This window comes from Petaurus breviceps, unplaced genomic scaffold, assembly GCF_028583685.1.
Source record: "Petaurus breviceps papuanus isolate PSGF00001 unplaced genomic scaffold, PetGlider_PUasm1.0 90792, whole genome shotgun sequence".
Lineage (NCBI taxonomy): Eukaryota > Metazoa > Chordata > Mammalia > Diprotodontia > Petauridae > Petaurus > Petaurus breviceps.
The window spans coordinates 8190322-8211788 of NW_027187347.1; the positions used below are offsets into that span (position 1 = coordinate 8190322).

Genomic DNA, 21467 nt, shown 5'->3' on the forward strand with positions numbered 1-21467 from the left:
TTGCCAACAAACCCTTGGGAAAATTAGAAAGCATTCTGGCAGAAACTAGGCATAGACCAACATTTCACATCACATACCAAGAAGAACTCAAAATGGCCTCATGATTTAGACATAAAGGGTGAAATCAACAAATTAAAGGAGTAAGGAAAAATTTACTTGTCATATCTATGGATAAGGGAAGAGTTCACAACCAAACAAGAAATAGAGGATCATGGGAGGAAAAATGGATAATTTTGATTACATTAAAATAAAAAAAAGTTTGCATAAATGAAACAAATATACCCAAAATTAGAAGGAAAGAAGGAAATTGGGCAGGGGGAATTACAACAAGTTTTTCTTGCAAAGGTCTCATTTCTCAAATATATAAGGAACTTAGTTAAATTTATCAAAATAAGAGCCATTTCCCAATTGATAAATGGTTAAAGGATATGAACAAGCAGTTTTCAGAAGAAATCAAAGCCATCAATGGTCATATGAAAAAATGCTTTAAATCACTACTAATTAGGAAAATGCACATTAAAAAAACCTCTGAAGTACCAACTCATGCCTATCAGATTGGCTAAAATGACAGAAAAGGAATATGACAAATATTGGAAGAGATGTGAGAAAATTGGAACAATAATACATTGTTGATGGAGTTGTGAACTGATCCCAAGCATTCTGGAAAACAATTTGGAACTATGCCCAAAAGTCTAAAAACTGTGTATCTCCCTTGACCCAGAAATACAGCTACTAGGTCTGTACCTTAAAGAGATCAAAGGAAAAAGGAAAAGGATCTATATGTTAAAAATATTTGTAGCAACTCTTTTTATGGTGGCAAAGAGTTGGAAGCTGAGGGGAAGCCCATCAATTGGAGAACTGGTGGAACAAGTTGTGTCATAATATTGTGATGGGATGCTATCATTCTATAAGAATTGAAAAACCTGGGAAGACTTGTATGAGTTGAGGCAAAGCGAAGGATGTAGAACTAGGAGAATATTGTACACAGTAACAGCAATATTGTAGTGAAAATCAATTGTAAAAGACTTGGCTCTTCTAATCAAATAAAATGATCCAAGACAATTTCAAAAGACTCATGATGGAAAATGCTATCTCCTTCTAGAGAGAAAACTAAAGAACTCTGAAGGCAGATAGAAGCATATTTTCTTTCACTTTCTTTTTTGTTCTTGCTCTCCTTCCCTCCCCCAACATGGTTAACATGAAAATAAGTTTTGCATGACTTCATATGTATAATGTATATTATATTTTTTGGCTTCTCAATGAGTGGGGAAGGGGCTAGAAGGAGGGACAGAATTAGGAACTGAAAAAAAAAATTAAACCAAATAAAAAACATTGGATTTGGAGTCAGAAGACCCTAGCTTGCACTTTGGCTATGCCACTTACTGATTGTGTGACCTTGGTTAGGTCACTTAACTCTTCTGGGTCTCAGTTTCCTGGTTTGTAAAAATGAGAGATTGGTCTGGATGACCTTAGAGGTTCATTCCAATCTAAATGTGTAATTATGGCACAGTTGAATGAGGGATGAATTTAGAGTCAGAGGACCTGAATTTAAATACTGACGCTATTACTTAATAATTGTGACCTTGGGCAAAGTATTTCATCTCTCAGAGCCTCATTTTCCTCATGTAAAAATGAGGGAGTAAGATGAGACAATTTACGAGATCCCTTCCAGCTCCCACTCCCTACTCCATAATCCCATGAACTTCTATTTAATAGATTTTTAAAAGTCATAGATATTTGATATTAAAACTATCTTACTCTTTAGTTTTTGACTAGAAACAGAAAGCTCCTTTAATTACAACCCTTCCTTCACCAGTCCCCTTCTAAGCACTGGGGGGAAAGTCTTGAAATTGGAATGCTGAGCTTGGAACCTGGGACCTGAATTTGAATCCCAGCTCTGCCACTTACCAGCTGTGCATCCAGGGGTGCTCACATTACCTAAACTCCCCAGGCCTCAGTTCCCTCATCTGTAAAGTGAAGGAATTGCCATAGATGACCTACAAGGTTGCTTCTAGCTCTGTTTCTATGGATCCTAATAGTATAGAAGTATACACTAATTCTTTTTGGCTCCTGAACATCTGGAACTCAGATTCACCATTAACAGAAAGAGGTCGTCAGCCAATAGATTTTTAGTTCCACTCCCTGATATACCTATACCATTAACATGTTTTTTGTTTTTTTGAGGGGGGAAGGCAAGGCAATTGGGGTTAAGTGACTTGCCCAAGGTCACACAGCTACTAAGTGTGGCAAGTGTCAGAGGCTGAATTTGAATTCAGGTCCACCTGACTCCAGGACTTGTGCTCTACTCACTGTACCACCTAGCTGCCCCTAAACATGGGTTTTTACCAAGGATAAGTTTCAGGGATAATGACTGACTCACCAGAGGGGAAAATGTATTTGTGACACACTTTTAGGTTTTATCTGCATTATTATTAATATTTTCCATTACTTTCTTAACTCTAGACAATCAACAAAACAATAAATCAAACCCTGATTTGAGTATTTGCGGATTTCCAAGGTGTAAATACTTACAAATGAAAATTTAACAATCAGCTCTCACAAGCCAGTATAAGCTGGCTCCAGCATTCTCCTGGATAGGTTTATTTAGTACATTTGGTTGAGAGTTCCCCTGATATGTTAACTGTAGCATTATACCTGTTTTCCTTGTACAAGAACAGAGAGGGCCTACCTCTCTACGATGCAATTGTTTGGTAATATTTGATTTTAAATTAAGGAGGTGACTGTTTGGGCTAATGTAGAGAAATGAATAGGAGTGGTGTAATACAAGGAGTCTTGGACTGGGAGTCCAGAAACCAAGGTTCAAATGACACCTCTGCCACTAAATAGCTGTGTGAAATTTGTTGGGGGTCACTTTATTATTTCTCTAGACCCCAACCTCTCTGTTTATAAAATGAAAGAATTGGACTAGACAATTAATATGATGACTTATAAGTCTATTGGACTAGATCAAGGGTAAACAAACTATATCCCCCCCCCAAAAGAAATACAGCCTAGGGTGCTAAGAATGGCTTTTACATTTTAAAATAAAGTTTTATTATTTTAAAAAATTTTAAAACCATCCTTAGCTCATAGGTGACAACTGCAGGATTTGACTATCCAGCCGTATAGTTTGCCAACTCCTGGGCTTCATAATTCTATGTTCTAATCTCAACCCTGAGAGCCATGATCAGGATCAGAGAGTTTAGTCATTAGTATGGTGGCAGTGGGCAGTGTGACCTAAGAATCCTAGAAAACCAGAATATGACCGCTAGGTGACATAGTGGATAGACCACTGGCATAGAATCAGGAAGACTCATGTCCATGAGTTCAAATCCTGCCTCAGAAATTTATTAGCTGTGTAAACCTGGGCAAGTCACTTAACCCTTTTTACCTCAGTTTCCTCATTTGTAAAATGAACTGGAGAAAGCAAGAGCAAACTACTGCAGTGTCTTTGCCAAGAAAACCCCAAATGAGGTCATGAAGAGTCAGACACAACTGAAAACAGCAGCACCACAGGAGCTCAGAAGTCATTCTGTCCAACCTGCTTATTTTTACAGATGAAGAAACTGAAGCCCAGAAAGTTTAAGTAACTTAAGTAACCAAGACCATACAGCTCTGCTAGTGGTGGGTACAGCCAGTACTTGCTGTCATTCTTTATCTTCGTAGGACGCTTGTCATTCAGTCATTTTAGTCATGTCTGACTCTTCATGACCCCATTTGGGGTTTTCTTGGCAAAGATACTGAGGTGGTTTGCCATTTCCTTCTCTAGTTCATTTTAAGATGAGGAAACTGAGGCGAACAGAGTTAAGTGACTTACCCAGGGTAACACAGCTAGTAAGTGTCTGAGGTCAGATTTGAACTCAGGAAGATGAGTTGTTTTTACTCCAGACCCAGCTCTCTATCCACTGCCTCACTTAGCTGTCCCTACAGTCTATATGACTCTAGATGGAATATTAATCCAAAATTCCTGTTCATCTGTATTCTTCCTCCTTCCTTCAACACTACCTTTTATTTATTTTTTTAATTTCTAAGCATAAGAATGTTACAATGAAATTTCTACCAGTGATGCTGGGAAGAAATTTTGGTGACATGAAATTAAAATTCCTATCTCATAGGCTTCCTGTGGAAATTGGAATAATTAGCTTGACAGCTTCCTTTTGAGTATTTGACTTATGAGATCTTGTGCCGCTTAGGAATGCGCTTCATTTCTCTGCCTTCTTTTGTCTCTAGCTTGTCCAGCAAATCACTTCAGATGTTCCACTGGCTTATGTGTTCCCCAGGCTCAGCGCTGTGATGGCAGCAATGACTGCTTTGATGAAAGTGATGAACTTTACTGTGGTTGGTATCTGGGTTTTCAGCCTGATTCTTCTCAACAAAAAGCTCCTTGAATACACCCTCTTGAATTTTTAGCCTTAGACTACTATCTTTTAGTCACATTACACAGTAGTATTCAAACTCAGTTTCTGACTTCCTGCCTAGTCCTCTTGACCAATTGCATTTGTCACTTTCTGACTCTGATTTCCTGTCTGCCTAACCTCCTGTGCAGCCCCTTGCATATCAGTTTGGACCAGCTCTTCCCTTGGCCCCCTCCTCACTAAGGCCTCTCACTCCTGGGATGTTCATGGTTACTGATCTCTTATGCATCTACCCTTATTTCCTTCCTGGCCCACCAGCCTCCCCAAGCCCCACAGTTGGAGCTCAGTTTGCTGATTGGTAAAAGCAAGAAGGCAGAGAAGGGCACTCTTTCACCAAAGAAAAATGACCTAGGAAAGCACACACAGATGTCAAGAGATTGGGAGATTGTAGGTAGAAGAGATAGAGGGGGCTATACGCTGTGCTACTCAGGAGCTATAAAACACTTAAATCCACATATATTCTCATTGAGGAAAGACTCAATTTTGTAACTGAAAGGTTGCCATTAGAGCACATTGAAAAAGATCACCAGAAGTCCCCCTTTTCTGAGAATAGTTTCATTTTGGGAGATTTTTGTTGCTGCCAATATTATGTTTATGGATTAAGGGAAAAGTCTTGAGAAACTAATCCATAAATCAATGTTGGTTCTACCCTTTCCCAAACGCCCTAGATGTTGAGTTTGCATGTAATTGTAATAGCTTGCTGTAATTATTTTCTTTCATTAACATAGTTGAGAGGCTTCAGTGGCATGATGTTTACTGAACAGAACTCAGGTCTCAGAATCAGTAAGACCTGGGTCCATGTCTAGCTGACACATGTAAGTCTAGCTGACTATGTAATTCTAAACAAATCACATAATCTCTCAGTGACTGCAATTTTCAAAGGAGAGAATAATTTTCTTTTGAAGAGGGACTATGTCCTATGGGAGTTCCCTACCCTTCGGAAATCAAAGATTTAGACCCCTTGCTCCACATACCATAAAGCAGACCTGCACGACTTGGCAATAGGTAGAGACAAATTAAAATAGGCTAGACTTCTTCTGACCGCAGATAGGTTAGACCAGAGACAGACTGTAAGTGTAATGACTTATTTATAATATAATACTATATGGTTACATGATGTAATATTGTGTCATCAAAATTTCAATATGAGAAAAAAAAATCAAATTTGCCACGGGTCATTTGACAAGCAGGAGAGAGTACACAGCAGCAACCCTATATTTTTCAAGCCACCAGAAATCCTTTGGTGGCCTGCAAGTATCCATATGTTGTGCAGGTCTGCCATAAATGTTAGCTGGAGTTAGTTCTCTTTGAACATAACACATACCCCTAGAAAAATTAAAATCAATTTATATGAATCAACATACAATACATAGATATATGATGTTGATCATTTAGGTCTAAATAATCACCTAATGAATTGGTATAACTTCCCATCACTGATCATTGTCATCTTTTGCTTTATCACCATAAGGTTTTACAGCAAAGGGATTAATTATGTCATTATCACCTCGGAAAGCTATTGCTGTTTAGTAAGTGAGCATACACCCACTTTTCTTGAGCTACTGCTTGGGAGTAGATCAGAAGCTGAATGAAATCCTTTAAGGATTGTAGGTAGCACACTCAAAGGAGATGCTTCCATGCTCAACGCCTTCTCAACCCCCTCATCTGCCTCGCCCCTGTGATTGAAAGGTTAGAGGGTGGAGAAATAAACTCCTCCCAAAGGGCTCAGGACTTTCTGGGTCACTCTTCATTTTCCATTGGCAGCTCTACTCTAGGTTTCTACTCTAGGGCCCATACTGATCCCAGGAACTTTTTTTTTTTAATTTGTATCCTCAGGACTTAGCATAGCACCTTGAGCATAGTAGGTGCTTAATAAATGTTTATTGAATTAAATCTGTTAAGACACGTGAACAGATAGATATAATGATGGTGGCATTACAGGAACCAAAGATGACCCACCACTATGCACTGGGTTGAATGCGTAGAAGAATTCATTCAGTTTCACAAAGTATCCACTTAACTCTCCAATTACTTAGCTTGGCTGCTAGGTTCAGAGTAGACACTGTTTTGTATACAAAAGGCATTGTCTTTGTCCCAAGGAGCTTCATGAGAGTATTACTAGGATGGGAGTACTGAGGTAAATGTATGCTTTATCATCTATGAATGCCAAATAATTTCTTTTTTAACAAGAAGAAATACTTAAGAATGGACTCCTGCTGTTTAATTCATTCCCTGCAAACCATGTGTCTACAGTTTGCCAGCTGTCATTGGGGTTGGGCGTCTTAGAACCAGGAGGGTATTGGTTTTTGGAGCAGTGGGCTGAAGGTCTTTTAATTTCACAAAGTTCGCATGCCCAGTGTGCAGCTGCTGCCTTAAGAGCAGCATTTCTCATCCCCAAAGCTTCCCAACAACGACTCCGACTCACTAGTTTGCTCTCTGCTTCTCGTTCTAGGCATGCTCAAGCCTGCTTGCAATGTCAGTGCCTTCAAATCACAGGCCCCCCTGGTCTGTGATGGGTTTAGGGACTGTGAAGATGGCCAAGATGAACAAAACTGTACTCAGAGTAAGGAATCTTCAGTCTGCAGACTTTTCCCTAAGTCTCTTTCTGGGACATGTGTGCCTGTTAAGTATGGGGTGCTATTTATCCTTTTGCTTTTTTTGTAGCTCAAAGGCGTAGGGAAACTGAGGTCATTTGACTGACAAGACCCCCTCCCTCTGCTAGTGTCAATGGCGTGAGGCACTACTGTATGCCACACAACAGAATAAGCCCTCTAAGGGTATGTGGATCTGGCCTCTTCAGAACTCAATGTCCTGCGGTTTTCTAAGAACCTTGTTTTCACTGGTTTACTTCTGACAAGAAGCAAATGATTTTAATGATGGCTTCTGTCTTTTTTTTTTTTAAGCAGCCACGTGGTACACTGTAGTGGACAGAGAATTGGATAGAATCAGGAAAACCTAAATTTGAAACCTGCCACAAATATTTTCTAGCTGTGTTTTACATAAATCACCTTTCTGAATCTCAATTTCCCTATCTGTAAAATGGGGATAATAGTAGCACTCACCCCCTAGGGTTGTTGAGAAAATACAATAGCTGTAAAGTGCTTTGTATATGTTAAAGCACTATATAAATGTGATATTAGTACTTTTCTTCCCAGAAAAGACTATGGACTCAAATCCTTGACACCCAATTGCTTTTTATCATAGACTGATTAGAAAAGTCACCAAACAGCGTCATCTATTTCCAGCATCACTGTCTTTAAATGAGACCTCAGAATTGAGATAATTTCATTTCCACCTTCCTCTTTTTTTTTTCCTGCAGCAGTAAACACAGCATTTGGCCAAAACACACTGAGTAATGAAATTTACGAAGACTCATGTTTATCACTCGCTGATGAGGTAACAACAGAATAAATTTCTCCTTCGGTTTTCTTTTAGGAATTCCATGCAACAACCAGACTTTTAAGTGTGGCAATGATGTTTGCTTTAGAAAACAAAATGCCAAGTGTGATGGGACAGTAGACTGCCCGGATGGGAGTGATGAGAAAGGCTGTAGTAAGTATGAAGAAGGATCTTCTTAACCTATGATGCCCTTATTTCTTCAGCTTATTTGATTTTAAATTTTAATCTCCATCTAAACTAAAATTCACGGAGTGAACATGTTAAATATTAAATATCTCCACGTAACAAGCAAAAGTAGGTAGAAAATCTATGATTTTTATTGGGAGAAAATGGGGAAGAAAGAACAAAACCAAGAAAGAATGTAAAAAAAAAAATTAAAAGGGAGCTATCTTTTGTAATAGAAGTGTAAAGTGACCTTTGCCTTGATAAGTCATTTGTAAATAAAACTCTGTTTCATGAGCTTATGCTGGCTAATGCTCCAGATGAAGGCATTACAAATAAATAGCTTGGAGAATAGAAGTTTCACTTGAAACATAATGAATGGATTGATTTCTTTCCTCCCTCCCCTCCTGGATATATGCATTAGCCAATGTTGAGTCATTAGATAAGAAATCAAGACTAAAATTTAATAATAATAGTAATAATAACACACATACACAGATATACCTTATATGCATATAGTTGAGTTTAATGTGATTTCTCTCTTTACACATACACATGCATGTTTGTATGTATATGCACATACACACATGCACATACATGCATGCATGCATACATACACATACACACTCTTGTGTCTACAAATATCACTCTTGGGATAGCAAGTACACAATGCAGAGATAAATATACACATACACACATATACATACACATACATATATATTTGTCCCAAATGCATGCATGTACATACAGGATATATGTGTATGCATGTATACATGCATGCATGCGTCCTCATTATGTAGCTGTTACCTTGAGTAAGTCATTCGTAGTCACCAACATTATACATACAATACACACATTTACACATACATATGTGTTATATGTGTGGTATACCTCATGCTTACTACTTGTGTGGCCTTGGACAAGCCACCTAACTTCCCTGGGTCTCCATTCCTTTTAATGCAAAATGAGTTTGGACTAGAAGTTTCAGGGATCCATTCCAGCTCTAGGTCTATGGCTACAATTATATAAACTTCAATGGTTTAAAACTGCATTAAAGCTTTTGGAACACCCTGCATGGGTACATTCATCAACTTTCATGCTATTGAAACTCATTAGAGCAGCATAAAACCTCTGAATGGATTCAACCATTATTGTGAATCCTTGTCAAGTATCATTCCCATCTCTGGAACAAACATTGTTTACAATCTCCTTGTGACATTGTAATAATTAATGTGTGGTTGCATGTCATCTCCTCCACCCCCACATCCCCCATTCCCCTCCAGGCTTACAATGACCTCCATTTTGAAATCTTTCAGCTTTTGTTCTATTTGGATCTTATCTTGACTTCCTGCCCATACATTATAAAGCTCTTCTGGTTTCTCTGGTCACTTGGCCAACTCTAGCCACCAGGCCCTTCCCTCAGGATGATTCCTCTCAGCTTATCACTGCTGCCTCCCTCCTCTTCCCCAAGCCCTGTCACAAATAGATGGGATATAATTTTTGCACACAAAAAGGAAGAATATGTGTAGAAGTGAGCTGAGGGGAAGCTGTTTGGGTAGCACCAGCCTCAGGGAAAACCCAAAAGTTCACTCTCCTCTGGGAGAAGCAGACACTCATTTACAGCAGTGGTAGGGCCCAGTTCCAGTACAAACCTGATTTTGTTTCTCTTCACTGTCAAAGGTTGCAGCAGGACTTTCTCCTCTATTCTCCACCGCATCATTGGTGGTTCTGACACTCTGGAAGGGGGGTGGCCATGGCAAGTCAGTCTCCATTTTGTTGGGTCTGCTTACTGCGGTGCTTCAGTCATCTCCAGGGAGTGGCTCCTCTCTGCAGCCCATTGTTTCCAAGGAAACAGGTAAGACAGAAACTTTCCTAACCTCCTGTGGCAATGTTTGCTGCCTTCCCATCTCCTCAGGTGAAAGAATTGCAGAATTGTGGATTTGGAAGGGCCTTGTAGGTTACCTAGTTCAGTCCATATCTGAAGAAAACTTTCCTTTATAAAATCTCCATCATCCAGCATCATCCAGTCAACTGAATGCATTGCCTTTACTTTTATATAGCATTATTTTTTTTTCAATCTTTGTATTTTTTTGCTTTTTGGAGAGGGGAAGCAGGGCAATTGGGGTTAAGTGACTTGCCCAAGGTCATACGGCTAGTAAGTGTTAAGCATCTGAGGTCAAATTTGAACTCAGGTCCTCCTAACTCCAGGGCTGGTGCTCTATTTACTGTGCCACCTAGCTGCCCATATATATATATATACATATATATAGCATGTATATTTATAAATATAGCATTATTTTTAAGGAAAATTTTCTTTTTATCCTTTTATCAAGACTAAATTGGTTTCTTTTCAACTTCCACGCATAATTCTGCCCTCTGGCCTTAAACCAGCCAAATGTCTTTTCCACTTCTCAGTCTTACAAATTCTTGAAGGCAGGAGTAAGGTTTCCCCTAGTTAGTCTTTTCTTTTCAAGGCCAGATATCACCAGTTCTTTCTTCCTTCTTTCCTCCATTCCTCCCTTCCCTCATCACACAGCTAGTATCTAAAGCAGTATTTGAACTCAGGTCCTTCCCAACTCCTGGGGTGGTACTCTACCCTCTGTGTCACATAGTGCCCTCAGTTCTTTTAGCTTATTGTCATATGGAATCACCTTAAGCCCCTTCACCATTTTAGTCATTTTCTTTTGAATGTTCTCCAGGTTATCAGTATTCTCCCTAAAATGCAGTACCTAGAAAGAACCAAGCCTAATTTTCTGCATGTGATCTGGTCAGAGTACAGTATGGTAGATCCATCACATCTTTCATTTGAAATAATATGCCATTCTGAATGCAACCCAAGATTATATTATCTTTCTTATGTAGAGCTTTTATTTTTCAAAATGAATTTTGTTATTATTTTGTCTAGTTATATTGTATTTATGTTGGTATAGCACTAAACTTGTATATTGATCTTTGTCAAGTTCATTATGTTGGCATGGCCTAGTCATGACCACTTAATATGAAACCAACTATTTAAGTTTTTCTTTGTTTCTTTAAGGAACATTTTGTCATTGTATTTATACTGGTAAATAATGCACTTTGGTAGGTTTACTCCCAGATGCTTTATGCATTTTGTAGTTATTGTGAATGGAACTTCCCCAGATTTGGTTCCTGCTAGATGGAAGTGATACTGATTTGTAGTTGTTTTTGTTACTGTTTCAGTCCTATCTGACTCTTTATGACCTCATTTTTTTTAAACAAAGAAACTAGAGTGGTTTGCTATTTCCTTCTTCAGTTCATTTTACAGATAAGGAATGGAGGCAAACCGGTTAAATGACTTTCCCAAGGCCACACAGCTAGTAAGTGTCTGAGGCTGGATTTGAACTCAGGAAGATGAGTCTTCCTGACTCTAGACCCAGGATTCTGTCTAGTAAGCCACCTAACTGCCCTGTTATTGATTTATGTGTGTTTATTTTCTAACCTGCTATTTTACAGAAGCTATAGACTTAGTTTCTTTGCTGATTCCCTGGGATTTTCTAAGCAAGCGATTTTGTCCTGAGCAAATAGGAATAGTTTTGTCAGGAAGAGGATTTCCAGACTATTAATAGCATGTAAATAGTCGAGCATGGTGACATACACCTGTACTCTATAGTGGTAGTGGTAGGGGTTGGAAGATTCTTGAGGTCAGGAGTCCTGAACTGTGGGAGGGCTAAATTTGATTGGGTGTTCATACTAAGTCTGGCATCATTGATGCGCTGGAAGTGGAGGGCCACCAGGTTACCTAAGGAGGGGTGAAAAAAGAGCAGGTCAAAAGCTGCCATGCTAATTAGTAGTGGGATTGAGGCAACTACACTTTTAGCTGGGGTGAGATAGGAAACTCAATCTCAAAACAAAACAAACAAAAGCCCTAGCTACTTGTTATCCCTAGTACAGGGGTTCTTAACTGGGGGTCCAGATGCCCAAGGGATTACTGGAAAGATTTTAGGTGGTCCATGAACTTGGGTGGGGAAGAAATTGACATCTTTTTTCATTTTTTTATTCCTATGTATTTTACTTTATACATTTAAAAACATTCTGAGAAGTCTATAGGCAGTACCAGATTTTCAAAGGGGTCTATGACACACACTCAAGGTTAAGAACCCTCAGCCTAGTAGAACAGTCCCAGGAGTCATGCAGGTACCCTGCCTAATTGTAATCTTTATTTATTTTGAAACAAAAGTCTTTATGCGTAATGATTCAGTCAGTCCTTAAACCACAAGTTTCCCTCAAATAAATTCTCCAAGTCCTATCTTCTAACCAGATGCCTGCCAGTCTGCTAAGTAAATGATTAATCATACATTTTTGGTTTGTGTAAGCATTTTTGCTGACTTAATTCAGTTCAACAAATATTTATTAATTGGGCAAGGCATGAGAGGCACCAGTAGTACATAGCAGATATCATGGGCATCTCAGGTCCCAGGTCACTCTTTAAGACTATGAGTTACATTCAAGTTTCTGATCTGTAGCATCGGAGAGAGGTTTTATATCAGGAATTCTTCACACTTAGGAAACAACAAGTCAGACTGAAAAAAGGCAGGAGAGTGGGGTGGGGAGGGAGGGGCGGGCACTGTGCTAGATACTTCCCAGAGCTTTCAATGCTTTTTTTATCAACAACTAGAGTAAGTCTGGTACTACGGTGCCCAGAGTTGTCTTACACACCTTACTTAATATTGTGATTCAATGACTTGCTTGAGGCCTTAGGGTGTTGGGACTTAGGATTCAGCAGGATCTGACAAGAAATTTCCACCACTTGGCACAGAAAAGATGATATCCTACTCTGGCTTCAGAATAGTGATTACTGCTTTTCACCACCCCACACTGCCTCTTAAACATTCCTGTTCATAATAAAATAATATCTATGCTCTAGCTCTTAATATCCCTTGATCACTAAAGCAGGGCCAAAGCCCCTGAAAACCATCTACTCCACCTGTTTGTCACTTCAAAACAACCTTGACAGAATGAATGGGAAGACTGGTAGCATTTTATCTGAATTACCAATGAGAAGATGCCATTTTTTGTTGTTAAACATTATAAGTAAGTTATGAATTACTGTTAGTAGCCAAAGTTCTAAACTGTGTTTCTTCTATCATAGAACATATTTCTTGTGAGTACTTGAGCAACTGGAAATTTTCATGACAAGCTGCAGTATTTCTACAGAGAGTGTAGTGAGAGAATTAAAAACTATAAAATGATCAGTTAAAGAAAATGAACATATTCAACTTGGAGAAGAAAAGTGTAGAGGGACATGATAGCTAGTTTCAAGTCGTTGATGGACTGTTAAATAAAAGGATAAGACTCATTTTGCTTGGACACCAAGAAGAAGGTAGAGTTTTTATTCAATTTATGGACAAACTTTCTAACAATTATAACGGTCCAGGTTGGGGTGAACTGGCTCAGGAGGCATTGATTCCCCGCCTCCGCCCCCCAAGTCTTCATATAAAAGCTAGATCATAATTAATAATGAGCAGTCATGGAGGAGGCCTCCTCAGGTATGAGATGGATGAGATGAATTTTAACATCCTGCCCAACTCTGGGATTCTTTGATTTTCTTAGCATGCTCTCTCATCTCCACATTTGACTGAAAGGTACAAAGAACACAAGGTCCTGCTAACTTGCTGCATTGGTTATACATGCTTGCATAGGTACACACATGCATACATATACATACATACATGTACATGTAGGTTATTTGTCCTTGGTTTTCGAAGAGGACCAATGACATCACGGGTGATGCCTTGCGTGTGAATTTGATTTAACTGAGGCAGTGTTGCACAAAGTCATCAGCTTTACTTTCTCCTTCTAAGTTCAGTGACAAAACAAAAGTCAGGTTGACTGGCAATGACTTGGGATGCAATGGATGATCTTGGCATCTTTTGTGCCTGACCAGGCTTTAAGCACTCCATGGAACCTACTTCAGCTACCTTCATGGTCATTGGAGCAAATGGTTCTCATCCACCCATTCCACTGGGGAAAGTCTTCATATGCTTGGGGTAGACATCCCCCTCTCAGGGGTGGGGAACCTGCAGCCTTGAGGCCACCTGTGGCCTTCTAGATCCTAGGTGCGGCCTTTTGACTGAGTCAAATTGTTTTATTAAGAAGATTTGTTCTGTGAGGTTTGGCTTCTGTCAATGGGCTATGTATACTCAAGGACCTAGAAGGCCACATGTGACCTTGAGGGCTGCAGTTTCCCCATCCCTGCTGACTCATTGCTGGGTTTGAGGTCTATTGGTTACCCTTAACCTGGTTTAGCCCATCTCTCAAGATGGCTTATCAGGGTGTGACCACTGTACATACTTTTTTTTTTGGAGGGGGGAAAGCAGGGCAATTGGGATTAAGTGACTTGCCCAAGGTCACATGGCTAGTAAGTGTTAAGTGTCTGAGGCCATATTTGAACTCAGGTCCTCTTGACTCTAGGGCCGGTGCTCTATTCACTGTACCACCTAGTTGCCCTGCCCACTGAACATACTACAACTTCTTGGAGCCACAGCTGAGAGTTGGGTGAAATAGTTGTGCACCAAAGGTGGATGAGCATCCATGAAAAGGGCTCAGGAAGCCCTTGCACCAGAGGTGCTAATCTTCCTGAACATGGCACATGTGTGTGTGTGTGTGTGTGTGTGTGTGTAATTTGACTTGGTATAGCAAAACGTACCCATTAGGTTATGTCAAGATGTCCCCATGCACATTAAAATTGTCCAATATTCCTTGACAAATTCATCTATAAAGATGCTTTTGTTGAATGATCAGTATCACAATTCATAAAACAAGAAGGCTCACCAAAGGTGTTTGCCATCGCCAGGGAAGATGTCTTCTACAGAGCGCCTAACTGAAAAGGGGCTCCCTACAGATGGTGAAATTCTCCTGGCGATCTGTAGCAGCAAGCACCCCAAGCGTCCTCAGGGTTTGCTGCCAATACAGGTTCTTGGATCTGCTTTGATAAAGGAAAGCAACTCAAAATGGGTTAACAAGCTTACCTTAATCAGTCAGACATATATCGTTTACCTTGTTCAGGGGAAAAGGTCAGCACCCCGAACTTCAAAGTACACAGACAGAATTATCAAGACAGAAACAGATCTAGTAGATTTCAAACTGTCCAACCATTACATCCATACCCAGTCAACATCTGGGTTTCAACATCTGGGTTTTTTCAAAGCCGGGGGGCTCAGGACAACGGCTTCCCAGAATCCACATCAAATCACAGAACACTTCTCAAAGTGAGCCCCAAAACAAAGCCTCAAATCAGGGTTTATATACCCTTCTCCTGGCTCAGAGAATGTAACAACCTTATTGACCCACTGGCCAATCAAGAAGTATCTACTGAAAAACAAGCCTCCCACCCCAGGCTCCAGGTGCACTGTAGCCTAGGGGCAGGGAAGATCTTAAAAATTTACATTCCCATTACGCGATCCTGGCTGCAGATTATATTGTGCCAATTACTGAAATGGGACCTGTTCAGCAAAATCCCTGACCATGCAAAAGACTTTATCTTAGAGTCTACACAAAGTAATCAAATGGATAAAAAATACTGTTGTTCAGATTGTGGCATGTTGTGGCATAGGCAGTCTGTTAATTTAGTTCATAAGTACATTATGACCTCAAAATTCCAATCCACAACAAAGAGAAACTGAGGCAAGACTTGAAGCAGTTTAATTTATTAGGGAAACTGGTGGTTGCTAAGAAATTAGATCCAAGACTCTCCTCTGCAGTCAAGGATACCTTTACTCCACAATTTGCTTCTTTCATAGCAATTAAAGGGATGCCCCAAATAAATTGAAGTGGTACAATTCTTTGATTGACTGATTCCAAAAAGGGAAATCCACATGATTGTCCAAAGGGAAATGTCCCTCAACTGACAAAGTTGAATCTTCAGACTTTTCACATGTATCAATTATGAGTGTTTTTAGTCAGTGACTAGACAACAAGATTCTGAGACTTTCCTCTAAAATTTTATGAACATTGGGCACAAAGGAATAAAATAATAGGGGAAACTGGTTTTCTGGAATACAGAAGCTCTCAAAGTACATTCATACAAGTCAAGGGGACAACAGCAATCTCTTATCTTTATTCCTAACACAAATTAAAACAGATCTAAGTAACAAACTATAAATCTATATAATATAAATCTATCAATTAAAAGTAATATAATCATTAATACATTGATATTATCATCAGTAGATAGGTCAATTAATTCCAGCCTACATAATTCTTTTGTTTTTGTTTTTTGTTTTGTTGCTTTTTGGAGGGGTAAGGTAAGGCAATTGGGGTTACGTGACTTGCCCAAGGTCACATGGCTAGTAAGTGTTAAGTATCTGAGGTCAAATTTGAACTCAGGTCCTTCTGATTCCAGGGGCAGTGCTCTATTCATTGCACCACCTAACCGCCCTTAACCTACATAATTCTTATTCTAACAGTTAATTCTATCCCATTTATCTTACTTATACACAATCACTGGTACCACTGAGTCATGATGAAATGAGTAAATACTGATTAATTTAGTAGGAATATAAAAATTATTCTCACAGCATCTGTCCTTAACAGACACTACAGACAGAACATTATTCAGGACCAAAATTAAAGAGAAAAGTGGCATGGATTGCATTTGGGAAAATCACACAAACTTTAGAATCCCAAGCTGTTTTCCTGACATAGAACCCATATTTTTCCATCACTTTTTAAAGGAATTTTAGATGGCTATGAATTAGAGAATACCACAGTTTCTGAAGAATAGGAAACTCAATGGTTAACAGAGAGATACATATCAGGAGTAGGATAAAACTACTAATGATTTACAGACTCATCTGACTATCTCATGAATGTTCGAGCTTATAATGTTTTATGTAATGAAAGAAGGACAAGAAAAATTGGTACTCTTTATGACTATATCCACCTACATTTTAGCAGACTCACTTTGAATATACCAATCATCTATACACTAGTTAAAGAAGATCACAGGAGTTGATAACATTGCTTTGGTTCACTTACAGGTTCATTAATTATATTCATCATTTATTCCCAACTGTCTCTACCTTTTTCTGGGGGAAGGGATCCAGTCTGATTCAATTGCCTTAGGCTGTGATCTATTTCATGGAAGGAGTCACCAAATGGATTAGATCACAGAATTATTAAACTATTGAAATAAATATCTCTTTTTTGTCAAGGAAGAATACAGCACAGTTATGATTGCCACCATTTTAAAAACAAGGACAATGAGGCACAAAGGTATCTTATTCCTTACTCATCATCAGTAGCAATAAATATATCTAGTGCACTATCCTTTGGGCTTCCTTTTGACAGTGTCCTCAATATTTCATATAGTATTTGTTTTTACTTCTACAAATTGATGCCCTTACACCCTCCTCCTTTTCTGACAGGTTATCTGACCCCAGACCATGGACTGCTCACTTAGGGATGTACATACAAGGTAATGCCAAGTTTGTCTCTCCAGTGAGAAGAATTGTGGTTCATGAGTACTATAATAGCCAAACCTTTGACTATGATATTGCCCTGCTGCAGCTGAGCACTGCTTGGCCTGAAACCATGAAGCAGTTAATTCAGCCAATATGTATTCCTCCCATTGGACAGAAAGTGCACAGTGGAGAGAAGTGCTGGATAACTGGCTGGGGACGAAGGAATGAAGCAGGTGAGCAAGCACTCATTCATTGCCCCCTCCTTTAGTACCTTGAGAAGGATGATCCAATAAACTCACAGATGGACCTTCCGATACCTTAGCCTCCCAGCTCATCAGCCTACTCAAATCTCATGACCTACATCTCTATTCCATTTCCACCTCCCACAGTGATAATTATACATTAGATCTTGCCATCTCACATAAATTTCACATCCTTGATCAACTCTGAAGTTCCTTCTCTCATAATAACTTACCTTTCTACTCTTCCCATCCTTTACTCATCATGTTAAAATTGTATCTCCCCCTGACCACTCCCTCTCCTTCCAGTCAGTGAGTTTTAGCAAGAAATGAGATTTGCTAGGGACATTCTGGAAGTCACATACAAACTATCCCAAAGACCAAAAGAGCATAGTTCACAAAATGTATCATATATCAACTAAAATTCACATCCTGTAATATGTGCTGAATCAGGAGAGACCATATAGGTGTTGCTTGTCAAGGCTTATGACCCTATGATATGTAAATTCCATTCAAAATCTACACCTCCACAACTGCATATCAGCAGAATACCAAAAAGGGTGCCAATAACTTTGAGATGATGACTTTGAAGTTTTACTGATAGCTTTGAGGTGGCATAGATAGGAGCTGGTCTGTTTCCTCCAAAAAACTTGCAAAAATGAGGCTCATATTCCTGTCCCTCCTGAGCTCCCAAATCTTTTTTCTTTTCTTTTTTTTGGGAGGGGAGGGAAGTCAGGGCAATTGGGGTTAAGTGACTTGCCCAAGATCACATGGCTAGTAAGTGTTAAGTATCTGAGCCAGGATTTGAACTCAGGTCCTCCTGACTCCAAGGCAGGTGCTCTATTCGCTGTACCACCTACCCATCTCTGAGCTCCCAATTCTAATCCATGGTTATGTGAGGGATACTCTTTGCCCCTCCCCATTCTTATTCCTTTCCTGGTATAGTACGCCTTCACTATCCCATTCCCCTGTTCCTGAGCTGCCCTCTGCCTCTGAACCATTTCTGCTGCTTGTCTCTCTGACTCATTAAAATGTAATTGCTGCCTGTTTCCTACTGTCAATTGTAGTCTTTCCTGGAGAGTACCCAAAGAATTGGGTGTGCCTTCCCCTATTTCATAATTTTATAATCTAATTATCACTTCACTCCTCCTAAACTTATTCTCCATCATCACCACAACCTTGATACCTTTCACTCATTCCTGTTTTCCTGGGTCATCACTCCTGTGAGGTCTTTTCTTTACAGTCCTGACCCTGTAGTTATTTAGAATCTTTTACCCTTGAGTCTTTGACCCCTTTGTTCTATCATTACTCCTGCTTTCCAAAACCTCAATCCTGGATTACCTCTAGTAGATGGATAGATAGACATGCAAGTGAACTGGTAGACAGACAGAGAGACAGACAAATGGACAGATAGATAGATGGATGGATGGACAAACAGATGATAGATAGACAGATAAATAGACAGAGAAGTAGAGCATTTATTAAATACTATGTACCAGACATCATCCTCCACCATTCATCTTCTCTGTTATTATATATTGTTCAGTACTGCTAGAAAAAGTATGGTGTAGTTGAATGGAGTGCTAGACTTGGAGTTAGGAAGACCAGGTTCAAATTTCACCTTTGAAACTGACTGTAAGACTTTAAGCAAGTTATGTAACCTTTTTTGGACTCAATCTCTCATCTGTAAAATGAGGGGTTTGGACAAAGTGGCCTCCTAGGTTCTGTTCAGTTCTAAATCTTTGATCCTGAACTCATATAACAATGCCATCTTGATCTACTTCAAATTTGTGTTATTTAATCTCAACTGAGCCCTCACAGCTGACTGTTATTCTTCCAATATACCCAAACCTTACATTCCAAACTTTCTGACCACTTCTCAAGTATGTTATAGAGGGGATTTCTTTCACACATAGGTTGGACTAGATGGCCTCTGAGGCTTCCTGTAAGTATCAAAGTCTATGATTATAAGATTTTCTTTACTCCCTACATCCCCATACCACTGTCCATTTCTTCTCAGCATAGGATCTTACCTCCTACTTTTTAAAAAATAGAAGCCATGTGCTGTGAAATCATTTTCATGCTCTATTCCATATCTCAAAAATCACAAAATACTTCTTCTTTCTTCTCTTTTTTGCTCCATTCATTAGAAGATATACTTTTTCTTTTTTTGCTAAAACAAATTCTTGTGCTTGCATCTGTCACCTTCCATCATTTCAAAGAACTTTACTCTTGATTTTGATATCCTTCACTTTCCTTACTATCTTTTTCTGATGTCTATAAACACACACCCCTCCTGTATTCTAATACAACCACAAAACCTTTTCTTAAATATTCCTTCCACTCTGTCTTTTAGCCAAACTCCTAGAAAATCAACTGTTCTCCTTGGGCGCACTTCCTCACCTTCCAAATTCTTCTCAGTTCTTTTCAATTTTGCTTTTGAAACCAATAACACAATTCAAACTCCTCTCTCTAAAGTGATGAGTGATCTCCTATTACATCTGATAACCTTTTCTCAGTCTGAAGCTTCTGACACTTGTGTCTCTTCTCTTGGATAGTCTTTCCTTCCTTTCCTTTTGGGGCATCACCTTCTCTGGTTTCCCCTAAAAATTATAATAATTGGCATTTATTTATATACAGTATTAAGGTTTGCAAAGCACTTAGCATGTAGTATAGCATCCCATATTGTGCAACAGTCCTGTGGGGCTAGGTGTTGTAGGTATTATTATAATCACTTTACAGATGATAAAACAGCCTGAAATACATTAAGTGACTTGTTTAGGGATCACATAGCTAATTATGTGCAGTGTGGTTTGAACACTGGTCTTCCTGACTCTGGTTCTGGCACTCCATCCATTACCTCACATTACCTACCTGTCTGACCACTCTTTCTTTGTCTACTTTTATAGATAATCATCCCTCTCCCCTAATGTTGAATTTTATAAGAGGTTCTGTCCCGGGCTATCTTCTTTCTCTCTAATCTCTGTTTTGGTTAAGTCATCAGGTTCCGGGGTTCATTTATCATCTTATCCTGATAACTTCCAAATTTCAATAGCCAATCCCAATCTCTCTTGAGTTATAGTCCTTCATTTTCAGCTACTTACTGAACATCCATTCATCATCATCTCAACATCAGTATATCCAAAATGGAGCTCATAATCTTCCTTCTTAAGCCAACCTGTTCTCCAAACTCCTATATTTCTTTTGAGGGCACCACTACCTTCCCAATTAACTAGTTTCACATGTCCAAACTTATGTTCAAAGTTTCCCCTCCACCCATGATTGCACCCACTATAGAGGAGCAGAGCCTCTCTAATAATCCCTGTCTCAGCCTGCTTCATATTTTGGGACTAATCTGCCAGGAATCTGTTGTGTCCTTCTCCCCTTTCACCTTGTCCCAAACACACACAATCTCAGCATCGTGGGGCATAACTTCTATTACCTAAATCTGGTCCTATATTTGCTAGGCAATGTACATTCTTATTGCCCACCAGTAGAATGAGTGCTTCTTAAAGAAGTGTGGTATAACAAAGTGATGGACTTGAAATCAGAAAGACCTATGCCTTCGATGCCATGGTCCTCTTTGAAAACAAAGAACAAATAAAACCTGTGAATAGTCTGAGCTGCCTGAATGGGGACCTAGCTGATTGGATAACTCTGCTCATCCTCTTCCTCTCCCTCTTCCTCTCCAAAGGAAGGTAAATTTTGATGGCTGAAAGCTGCCCAGTTAACTTGGGGTTTACTGCTTTTTTTCCTTCCTTCCTTCCTTCCTTCCTTCCTTCCTTCCTTCCTTCCTTCCTTCCTTCCTTCCTTCCTTCCTTCCTTCCTTC

At 39.3% G+C, this 21467-nt stretch overlaps 1 protein-coding gene across 1 annotated transcript in view; it reads left to right on the forward strand.

Moving 5' to 3' along the window:
* The window catches only part of TMPRSS7 (transmembrane serine protease 7), an 88438-nt gene that overhangs the window by 61787 nt on the left and 5184 nt on the right, over positions 1-21467 (forward strand). The window contains exons 12-16 of the mRNA XM_069070022.1: positions 4231-4338; positions 6868-6978; positions 7851-7967; positions 9657-9831; positions 17363-17631. Of these exons, the coding sequence (XP_068926123.1) occupies positions 4231-4338; positions 6868-6978; positions 7851-7967; positions 9657-9831; positions 17363-17631 (780 nt within the window). The remainder of the gene's footprint in view (positions 1-4230; positions 4339-6867; positions 6979-7850; positions 7968-9656; positions 9832-17362; positions 17632-21467) is intronic.